The 12,000-nt window shown below is 43.6% G+C and overlaps 1 protein-coding gene across 1 annotated transcript in view; it reads left to right on the forward strand.

Moving 5' to 3' along the window:
- The first annotated feature begins 1,193 nt into the window (after positions 1-1,193).
- Positions 1,194-12,000, forward strand: part of DCDC2 (doublecortin domain containing 2) — a 57,855-nt gene continuing 47,048 nt past the window's right edge. The window contains exons 1-2 of the mRNA XM_054164014.1: positions 1,194-1,486; positions 3,663-3,714. Coding sequence (XP_054019989.1) covers positions 1,194-1,486; positions 3,663-3,714 — 345 coding nt within the window. The remainder of the gene's footprint in view (positions 1,487-3,662; positions 3,715-12,000) is intronic.

A 12,000-nucleotide genomic window follows, 5' to 3' on the forward strand; every position in this document is an offset into this window, starting at 1 on the left:
CTTACGGCGGGGTTCGTCAGAGGCCAGACGCGCGAGTGGTTCATAGTGTACTCACCGACGCCCGTGAGAAGGGCAGCCCCTCCGTGCCACTGCGGGGCACCGTTACCTGCAGGTAACGGCCGCTCCCCGGAGGGGAACTGCCGTGTCACGACAGCACCACCTCGTCTCGCCCGCCCAGGCGGCCGCCTTCTCCCCGCCCCGCCGGTGGTGCTCGCTCTGGGAGCGCTGAGCCGCCTCAGCGTTTCCCCGCTGCTACCGTCGCTGCTGCGTTGCTTTCCCCCGAGGGCAGCTCAACCCGCAGGCCCTTCCCGTGTGGCCGGGAGCTCCGACGCGCTGCAGGGGCCGGCGGCGGGAGGCAGGGCCGCGGCCTCCGGAGAGAAGGCAGAGCGGTTTCTCAGAATCATAGAGTCATTTCGCTTGGGAGAGAGCTTTAAGATCGTCTAATCCAATCATTATCTAACTCTGCCAAGTTTGGTGCTACACCATGTCCTTCAGTATCACATCCATGCGTCTTCTGGCTCAGGTGTGGGGCTCTCGGTCCAGTTCCCTCTGCCCCCCGTTGCCTCTGCATCCCGCTCCCTGCCTCTGGGCACGCCGCCTCCTCATCTTCCTTGCCCCAGCCATCCGTGTTTTGTGTCGGCCTCTATACTGTCCTGATCCTGTGTGGCCGGTGACGCTGGGTCTGTCGGGCTGCTGCCAGGCTCTTGCCTGGCTGGACAGGGGGGAGGACAAGCACACGCGGGATAAAGTTTCCCGTGGAAACCAGGGCGGGAACGACAAGCTGCTACGCGATGGCAAAGATGGAGAAAAAAAGCCCCTGGTAGGCCATGGAGCTCAATGTAATGTTTTTGTTTTGCCTGGGTAAGTGGTAATCCCCGTTAACCTCCCCTGGCACCACAGAGCAGCAAGAGCTGGTTGCCTAGGAGGAGTCGCTTTGCAAGGCTGAGCAGAGCAGTGCCGCAAGCCTGGGGGAGGCTGTAATCCCTCCCCGCGGCGCCGGGTTCCCTCCTCTGCCTCCCTGGAGGTGGGCCCTGGTGCCCAGAGCTCGGGGTGGGTGTGGGTGCTTCACCCCTGTAAAGAGTTGCCAGGGCGGAGGTGAGAGGGTGCTCAGACAGGAACCCTCTCCTGTGTAAACAGGCGCAGGCAGAGCGTTGCAGTGCCTGGGCTGCACAGGAGGTCCAAAGCCACCAAGCATGACAAATGCAGGCACGAAGGGGTCGTGGCTGTCGCAGCCGACGGTGAAGAGCGTGCTGGTGTATCGCAATGGGGACCCTTTCTTCCCAGGGCGTCGTATTGTCATCAATGAGAAAAAAGTATCCAACTTTGAGGTATTCCTGAAAGAGGTGACTGGCAGAGTGAAGGCACCCTATGGAGCTGTGCGTAACATCTATACACCCCGAGGCGGGCATCGTGTTCGGCAGCTGGAGGAGCTTCAGAGTGGAGAACAGTATGTGGCTGGTGGCAGGGAGGCCTTCAAGAAACTCAAGTGAGTGACTAAAAAGTAACATAAGATTTATCTGGTACTTAGATATCAGAAATTGGAGTTTGGTACTGTGGCAATACTTCATAGGACCCCACTCTCCCCCGCCCCCCTTTACTTAGGCGTTGCAGAAAGATTGAAAGGCTGTGACCCATGGCAAAACCGAAGGGTACTTGTAACAGATAAAAACACAAAAGGGCTTTAGAGGGGAAAGACAAAAAGGCTGCTGTTGCAATTAATTGAATAGTGCCATATCCTTGACAGGATGGTAGAGAAGGAGAAACAGCTCTTTAAACTGTGGCAATGACATTTTGGTGTGATGTATGTGCTTAACTGAGGTGTCAGTATTTTTGCTTAGTAGTAGCAGAGAAATCTGCAGAAATCTGCAGTGTTGACAGTTCTGCCACGGAGTTGATGAGCTTGGGAATTTAATTCCCACCACTTCCTTTCTTGCTTATTTGTTAGAAGTCTAAAATATTCTGCCCAGCTCTCCATCACTTTTTATGACCAGAACAGGCATAATCCCTACCTTTGTTTAAAAGATGACTGACTGCTTTCCTTTTCCTGCCTGGATACTAAGAATTAAGCAGATAGTTCATTTGTTTTCTGGTGAGTGACTGGAACAGTATTGTGGAGCAGATCTGGGCTGTTAGGTGTGTCTCCTGGGTGGCTCTGCATATGATTACTAATGGTTCTTAATTCTGGCAGTGAATTTCATGGTCTCAGTTAGCTAATTATGTGTTTTGCTCAGTCTTTGTGGGCATTTTTCCTACAGTTGAATTAAAAAAAAATAAATCTCAGAATTAGCAGTCTGCTTCTGGAGGTGGTTGGGAATGTATGTGCTTAACTACTACCAGTTTTATAGCACCCTTCTCATCTTGGTTTTGTAGAATTGAGGACACAACATTTTTGAGCAGAGCACGTTAAGTTTCAGAACAGAACTCTCTGTGTAATGTTGCATTTAGGGAAGGCTACATTTGGTAAGAGATGAATCCCTTTGCTTTTGAGTTGGTCCTCAGAGACTAGAGGGGCTAGGGGTGGCTACATTTAGTTCTTAATAGTTATGCCAGTTGTGTGTACTACAGGCCTGATAGAAGATACCCAAATAGCCTGGCAAAGCAGCTGTGACTTCACAGTGGAAGTGGGCATAGGGACAACCTGTAACAGGTGCCCATCACCTAATTTTGGTTAGATGCTCCCAGCACAGTGTAGTTGCCCCATCTATTTTTGTTCTTATGTGTGGCTCTTGGCAGAAGGTGCTGAAAGGTGCTGCTGTACTGGGTTATAACTGCCCACAAAGGTTCCACTTCCTACAGCGCTGAGGACTAGAATCACTTTGCAGTACCAGCAGTTCCTGGGAGCAGCATTCTTCCTCCAGTGCTGACCAGGGAGCTAGTGTAGTCTGAGTACCTGGACAGTTGCCTATCTAACAGTCTATGGGTTATTCATGCTTGAAGGCTTATTTAATTCTCTTTCTTTGGAAAGGCAACATAGAGCTAATCCAACACTAACACTTCAGTGTTAATGAAGTGTTATTGTGGGACTATGTGCTCTGATGGAGCACAGTATTGTTTAAATGGATGTGTTCTGTTTTCTTGTGCAGCTGAGGCTTGTGTTTTGTCTAATCCCAAAATAATTTGTGAATGCCATTGGCTCATCACAGCTGTGAGAAAACAGAATATACAGTGTTCATATGTGTCCATGTCCTGTTGAAGTACAAGTACTGTAGGGCCTTTTAAAATTTACCTGATGCTCTGGGTTAAACTTGGGCTTGGGGAAAACCTTTAAATCTAGCAGAGACTTACTGTGGGAAACCCAGAGGCAAGATGATGACTTTGGAAACTCAGGTAAGTTGATCCCAGGCTGAGATTTGTTGATCCACCTCACAGCAGTATGTGAGTGTCTTTCTGAGAAGGGGATTGTTGATGGTCTGTTCTAATCACCAGTGGTTTCAAGGTAGATGGTTAGTTCTGCCTTGTGTTCTGTGCTAAGCCAGAGGGATACCCTGCAGAATTATATTAACAGTCCTTCATTAAAATCTACAATTTAGTTACTTTTTATGTTATTTTGAAGCATGATAAATTTAAAAGGTTTAATGTATGAAAAAAAACACCCACAGAGATATTTGTATTATGTAAGTTAGATGTTTCTGTAGATAATCAAAACTGTTTTCCTCCCACAGCTACTTGGACATAGGAGAAACAAAGAAAAAACCTACTGAAGCCAATAATGAGGTAGGATGTCTGAAATATTTAAGGCTAGCCTGCATTTAATATTAGTGGAAGACCTGCATTTATTTCAATTTTTTAATAATATATATTGATTATGTATAGTAATAATGAAATGATCTACCATTCACAACATATGATTTGAGTGATCATTGCTCTGGACTGCTCTGAGCATGATGTGCTCAGCTTTCTGAATTGTCACATCCAGTCGAAAACTTCTAGGCAAAAAACCAACCTCCTGGTGTCTTCAATGGAGCTGTTGATAAATCTAAGGGAACTTCATTTAGTGCAGTAAAAGATGGTGAGAATGATCATTTTAGATGTTTCAGATCAGTAAGTTGTCTTCAACACTTGGTATTTGCTCTGGAGAAGGGAGATTTGAAAAAAAACTAAAATCACACTTTGTTGAAATGTGTTTCCCAGGGTTTGGTTTTTTTTCAGGCATTAACTTAGAAATCAAAATGTAGGTAAAATTTTGGGGAACAGGCAGGGCATCAATATTCTCTTTGATTCAGCCAGATTTGCATCAGCAAACAAAAAACATCATATTTTTTCCAAGGAGCCTTGTAGCAGTCCTTTATGTTAGCCCACAAAGGTATTTTTATTGGAGCACAAGCCCTATGAGGAGAGGCTGAGGGAGCTGGGGTTGCTTAGCCTGGAGAAGAGGAGACTCAGGGATGACCTTATTGCTCTCTATAACTACCTGAAGGGAGGTTGTAGGCCAGTTGTAGCCTTCAAGATCATCACGTCCAACCCATCATCCAACACCATCTAATCAACTAAGCCATGGCACCAAGCACCCTATCAAATCTCCTCCCAAACACCTCCAATGATGGCAACTCCACCACCTCCCTGGGCAGCCCATTCCAATGGGCAATCAGTCTATGAAGAACTTCTTCCTAACATCCAGCCTAAACCTCCCCTGGTGCAGCTTGAGACTGTGTCCTCTTGTTCTGGTGCTGGTTGCCTGGGAGAAGAGACCAACCCCCACCTGTCTACAACCTCCCTTCAGGTAGTTGTAGAGAGCAATAACGTTTCCCCTGAGCCTCCTCTTCTCCAGGCAAAGCAACCCCAGCTCCCTCAGCCTCTCCTCATAGGGCTTGTGTTCCAAACCCCTCCATAACTTTTTTGCCATTCTTTGTTGCCCTTTGTTTTTCTTCAGTATATTTATTTTCAGTTCTGGTTATTGAGGAGGGAGACAGAAGGAAGAAAATGTTATACAGCAGTTGTACATTGTATATTTGTATGGAGCTGTAGGTTTTCTTTTGTGCTAAACTGTCAATTGTTTGATGTTTGTGTTAAGCTGTCAATTGTTTATGTTTGTGTTAAGCTGCCAATTGTTTGTTGTTTGCTTTTGGGAGTAGTTTAATGTTTTTCTTCGAAGACAGCATCTCAGTTGCTTTAAATCTGCATATACCTAGAACATGTATGTCAAACTAGAATAAAACAAGCAAAAGAATAATGTTCAAGAGAATGTGTTAATATGGTGATCTTCATAAAGAAGTCCCCTGTCAGTAGCAATAGCATCCTAAAGCACATGAGCAGATAAACAGAGCAACTCATGAAAACTTGCATCTCTTGTTTTTTGTCTAGTAAAAACTGCACACAGCATTTTAATTTTGATGGCTTAAAAAAGAAAAGTTTAAAAAAAGGTTTAAAAGTAGTTGAATTTTGACTAATTATAGTGCTCTTTAAAATCCTGCAAAATAACTCGAGTCTTAGTCTGTGAGGCTCAACCATCAGTCAGTCTTGGGTCTTCAATGAACTGTCTCCTTCTGTGATGAAATGACCTGCTTGGTGGATGAGGGAAAGGCTGTGGATATTGTTTACCTGGACTTCCATAAAGCCTTTGAGTGTGTTTCCCACAGCATCCTCATGGAAAACATGTCTGCCCTGGGCCTGGACAGGGGTACACTTTGCTGGATCAAACACTGGCTGGATGGCTGGGCCCAGAGCGTGGCAGTGAATGTAGCTAAATCCAGTCGGCTGCTAGTCATAAGTGGTGTTCTCCAGGGCACAGTGCTGAAGCCGTTTCTGTTCAATATCTTTATCAATGATCTGGACAAGGGGCTTGAGTGCACTCTCAGTAAGTTTGTAGATGACACCAAGTTTGGTGGGAATGTTGATCTGCTGGAGGGTAGGAAGGGTCTTCAGGTGGACACGGACAGGCTGTATCAATGGGCTGAGGATGGTCATTTGGGCTTCAACAAAGCCACATGCTGGGTGCTGCAGTTGGGTCACAACAACCCCGTGCAACTCTGCAGGCTTGGAGCTGAGTGATAATCCAGTTGCTGGATTAAAAAGATAGTTAGGTGCCTTATTTTGCTTTTGGAAATCTTCCTCAGGCTGTTGTACATATTCATGTGATGAAGGGAATAGTTCAAGAGAAAACTGAAACTATGCAGAAGGCAGGAGTTTATAATACCTGCAAGATCCTTTTCACTTCAGAACATCAGTCTGCACATTAACATCCAGTTTCAGCTCCCTGGTTTTTGAGAGCATTGTGATGCAGTAACATTTGAGCAATTATCAGGCACATCCTCATGCGTCGTCCCCTGCCATGTTCTACCACAGCTAGTGGCATTTTAAACACACATCTTTGTGGCTTGTCACTTCATGCACTATTACATGTGCATGTAGCAGTCCTTTATGTTAGCCCACAAAGGTATTTTTATTGTTTGCTCTTTGCTCTCCTGAGCAATAACATCAGCACAGCAGTTTAGGAAAAGCTGCTTGGTTCTCATGCTGCTGTCCCACCAGACTGGTGTGCCTCAGCGCCTTTTCACAGGGCTGCAAGTTCACTTGACTAGGAGTGTGCATGATGATTGGAAGGGTGAGCTGCAGGTTACAAAGAGGAAAAAGAAACTGCCTGTATGAGCAAATTTGTATCTGGCTCAAGGGTTCTACTGACATGGCAATACTCTTTCCCTTCTGTTTATCCCAGCAAGTAAGTTATGACACGTCTCTTGCACTGTAGTGTTGTGGTAGTTGTTCTGCATGGAAGGCTGAAACAAGTTGCCCAGAAAAAGTCAGATTTTTCAAATGGGCTGTGCAGTATGCTAATCCCCTAGAATTGTCACACCCCATCTTAGTTTAGAGGGTTTAGGAAGAGAGCAGGTGTAGATAGCAAGTTCAGATTCTACCTTCTCCTTCTTTCAACCAAGGACAACAGTAAGGGTCAAAGATGACACTTGCCCAGAAGCATGGGGAAAAAGTGTGTCAGTCTCCACAGATGGCCACCAGACTCCTGGCTGTTTTAAATCCTCTGGCAGAGTCCTCACGCTGTAATGATGTGTGCCAAAACATTTTGCAGTTACTGGTAGGGAAGGTAGTAAAAAGGTTTCATCCTCATGCAGGCTCAAGCTTTGAAACAAACTGTTTCTTAGATGTGTTTCCATCCATCACTTCTTTTGGCAACTGAGCTTGTTTTGCAAGAGAGATCCCTTTTGCACTCAAGGTGATCTGCAAGTACAAGTACACTTTAAATTATATTCGTGAGGAATCTTACAATCTTTTGAGGAAGCATTGGCCAACAGAGTTACCATTTGTTAATGATAAGCTTAACTGTTTGTAAAAGGTACTGAATATTATTTTCCAGTTATAATGTGCAACGTATGGACATTTCTATTTTTCTAGGCACTGCTTCTGATCTAGAGAGTCTCTGTGCCCTTTGAAAGATAAATTTCACTTGTTCTTTGGGCTAGGTAAGCTGCCAAAGGATTAACTGAGCTTTTGTATTTGCAAATTCTGTAGGCAATTATTTGTTTTAAACTATCTTTCCTTCTCAAAAATGTGTTCAGCTGAAGCCTCCTTTTGTCTATCCCTTCTTATGACAGTTTTCTGAACACATTGAGGTTAAAGGGAGCTTGCAATGTGCTATTGTAAAAGCAAAACATTACAGGCACCTAAGGAAAACAGATATATTTTGATACTGAAGAATCAGCCTCTTGCAATTGAAAGAAAAAATGAAGGGAATGGAATGGAAAGGAATGGAAAGGAATGGAAAGGAATGGAATGGAATGGAATGGAATGGAATGGAATAGAATAGAATAGAATAGAATAGAATAGAATAGAATAGAATAGAATAGAATAGAATAGAATAGAATAGAATAGGTTGGAAGAGGCCTTCGAGATCATTGCATCCAACCCATCATCCAACACCATCTAATCAACTAAACCATGGCACCAAGCACCCCATCAAGTGTCTGTATGAAACAGCATCCACTATCAAAAGTTCATAGCAGGCCTGCATTAAACTGCTTTACTGACCATATAGATGGATTTGCTTGAGAGCAAGAAAGATTTTCTTAGGTAATGAAACCATTGAGGTTTTTTTTGTTGGCACTTCACTCATTCTTCTGGGCTTCTAGGACAAGGTGATTGTCTGAGACAAGTGTTTTTTGGGCTGCTCAAGATTCATTGCCATTTCTGTGGGATCTTTTTTACAGACTTAGATTCTAGAAAATAAAGCTATGTAACAAAACTGTACTTGATTGTCTTACTCTACATAATGCACCTTTAAGAGTTGGTTCCATACTTTGAGTGGTGGCTTCATTCCAGAGTGTGGTCATTTAGCATTACAGTGGCTGCGTATGGCTCTTGGACTGACAGATTCAGTGGTGCATGTCAGGGGCCCTAGTGTGAGGAGTGCCCATCTCTCACTTGTTCCTGTCCTACCTTTACAGTTCCAGGTTCTTTCCATGTTCAGCCTGAATACCCTTCTGCAGTTCTGTTGCTTCCCATGCAGTAGTTGTGTTCTGGTTGTGGTTTTCCAATGATTTATCACTTTTCCCGCCACTGTTTTGCATAAACATATTTTACTGTTCCATGATTGTTATTTCAATTGCAGCTTTTTCCTTTATCAGGTGGTTTAGGTGTGGTCGTGTTTGGCAGAATATGTGTAGCATGTCACAATAAATATTTTTACTAATGGTTCTTCAGGGGATTAGTAAAGGTTCCTCAAAGCTTTCACACATATATGACCTGAGTGTTTGTATCTTCATGCCATCCCAGAACATCTTTCACTAGCCAAAACACTTGAAATTGACAAGGATTTGAATGAGTGTCTGAGCATTTGGAAACTTTTTCTGATCCAGTGCTTGTCAGTCCTCACATTGATCACACGCTGGATGGCACAGACATGTACTAGGACATGGACTAGACCGCTTGCTTGTCAGGGAACTTCACAAAGTGCATCTTCCTGTAATGAAGCATGAGTGCAGAAGCAAACTGTGACTGGCAGTGTGCCTTATACTTCTGGTCTCCAGATGCACACTCCCGCTGCAGGGTCCTGTGGGACAAAGTTAACAGGCAGATCACAGCCTGGGTCACTTTGCCACTGTGGTTTTTGTGAGACCTCGGGCCAGGAAGAGTCCCCTAGTTGTCCAGTGCTAACAGTGGAGGCAAGCACCATGACTGAGGTGTGTGAGGTGGACAATACAATGTTTGAGACTTGGTAGATCTGAACTCGCCATCATAATTTTCAAAGAAAGCCTCTGAGATGTTACTATAAAAGTGTTCTGAGGCGCTGCCATTTCTCTGTTTCCCTCTCTTTCCTCCATATTTTAAAATTACATTAGTTTAGTATCATCTATGGCAATTATTTCTTCTGTTCCCTTTGAGTGCCTCTCTGTTACTAGACAGTGGGGTCACCACTCATCTGTTGACAGTGACAGGATCTGATTAATCTGTAACATTTTGATTCTGGAATTTGTTATTGCTGTCCTGATTTCACAGGCTAATTTTGTATCTTTATGCTAGATACACCTTGTCCTTAAGATACTGGTGTATTTTTCCCAAGTGCATTCTCAAGAAAAATGCCAGTTTTAAAAAAATTCCAAGATAATGATTGTTTATTTCAAAACTATCATTTATCACATCTGACAAATAATGTGTGTGTCTAATGTCTATAATCATGTGAAAAAACACGTCAGTTTTCAAGGAGTGGGATAATGGCTCACTGTAACTTCTACCTATCAATTAGAAATCATTCACTGATATTTTCTCTGGTAGCTTTGAGGGCAAGGAAGTGCCTGAATATTAAAAATGTTTAGTATAATTCAAAATAATTAGAAGTATTAGAAATTAGAGAAGCATGTGCAAATTAGAATGGAATAGCATGGAACGGAATAGAATAGAATAGAATAGAATGGAATGGAATGGAATGGAATAAAGCAGGTTGGAAAAGACCTTTGAGGTCATCAAGTCCAACCTATCATCCAACACCATCTAATCAACTAAACCATGGCACCAAGCACCCCATCCAGTCTCTTCCTAAGCACCTCCAGTGATGGTGACTCCACCACCTCCCTGGGCAGCCCATTCCAATGGCAAATCACTCTTTCTATGAAGAACTTCCTAACATCCAGCCTAAATCTCCCCTGGCACATTCTTCTTTCTGGTGCTTAGCTAGATGGACTGAGACTTACCCGCAGATGCACAGGAGATATGAACTCCATTTCACTTACCATGACTGAAAAGTAGGGTGATTTCCCTTGGAGGTGAACATAGTGGCTTTGGAAATTTTGTAGGAGCTTTGCTGTCTAGAAGGCTCCCTGAATTAATATGTGACTGGCATAGTTAATTTCTGACTCACTGGTGCTTTGTGTGGCCTGAGAAGTTTGTGTACTGCTGTGGTGTTATGACTTATTTCCATTCAGTTAATAGCTGCTTGGATGGTGCTTTGTATCTACACCATTAGAAAGGCTAATAGACTCTTGCTCAAGGCTGGTTTGTATTATCCAGTGTACCATCTAGTGATGCAAAGTACCCAGGAAAACACAGATTTTCCAGGTTAATTACTGTATATGATAACTGAACTGGTTTTGTGCTGACCAAACACCTCAGTGAGTTTGATTCTGCATGTTTCATTGAAGTGTATAAAAATGCCCATTAAAAAAGTCACGTTTCTATGCAATAGGGGAGATGTTTCTTGTGCTGTATAGTAGCTTAGAAAACTTATTGTTCTGCTTTGCTTTTGACCACTGAACCTTGAACATTCCTTTCTTTCACATCACAGGATGGTGGTGGTGTGTATAAATGAAGTTTTGGTTCTTTTGACCCCAGTTCTGCCCTAAGGGGAAGCAAATATTTGTTCTCAATTTTCCTGGGCACATTGATTAACAAACAGGCCATTGTAACAAACTGGCAAAGCCATGGCTCATTGCATGAGCTGATAAATTTGGAATGTGACATGGTGTTGAAATATTTGAAACTTCAAAAGGTTAGTTATAAAGTAACATAAGTAATGAATGAGATGTTCATAGTGTCCAAGACTATATTAATACAGCAATAAGAAAGGCCAGCTCTTAAACCCGTGTAAATCAACCCAGCCCAGAACATCTGGTTCAGAGAGGTTGCATTTTTTGGCTGTTCTGCTGCCACCCACTATAGCTTTGTGTTTGGTTGCCCCCTTTGATGGGGGGAGCTTCTGGTAAGAAAAGGCAATAAATCAGGTAGTCACACTTTTTCATAGAATCATAGAATCAACAAGGTTGGAAGAGACCTCAAAGATCATCAAGTCCAACCTGTCACCCAAGACCTCATGACTACTAAACATGTCACATCCAGTCCCCTCTTGAACACACCAGGGACGGTGATTCCACCATCTCCCTGGGCAGCCCATTTCAATGGCCAATCACTCTTTCTGTGAAGAACTTAGAATAGAATGAATAGAATAGAATGAATAGAATAGAATAGAATAGAATAGACCAGGTTGGAAGAGACCTTCAAGGTCATTGTGTCCAACCTAGCATCCAACACCACCTAATCAACTAAACCATGCAACCAAGCACCCTACCAAGTCTCCTCCTAAACACCTCCAATGATGATAACTCCATCACCTCCCTGGGCAGCCCATTCCAATGGGCAATCACTCTCTCTGTGTAGAACTTCTTCCTAACATCCAGCCTAAACCTCCCCTGGCACAGTGTGAGACTGTGTCCTCTTGTTCATTCTTTTTTATCTGTGTATTTCAAACCAATTTGTGGGCTGCTCAGAGTCCCTACATGACTAGCCATTCCCAGTGATGCTTTCCCTTGTAATACCAAATGTGTAACATTCTCTTCCCAGTGTAACACTTCTTGAGTTACAAAACCCACCCGCCCACCTGTTGTATTCTAAAGAACAACATGGGTTTAGTTGTATCTTCAGTCTTTCAGGTAGCCAGCTGAACAGAAACATAAGAGAAAAAATGGTAGGAAAAATTGTATTCAGTTATTGTATATACACACACACATATTATATGCATGTATACCTGTGGCTATGCACACACTGATTCAAAATTGCTGTCTT

This window comes from Dryobates pubescens, chromosome 9 (genome assembly GCF_014839835.1).
Source record: "Dryobates pubescens isolate bDryPub1 chromosome 9, bDryPub1.pri, whole genome shotgun sequence".
NCBI lineage: Eukaryota > Metazoa > Chordata > Aves > Piciformes > Picidae > Dryobates > Dryobates pubescens.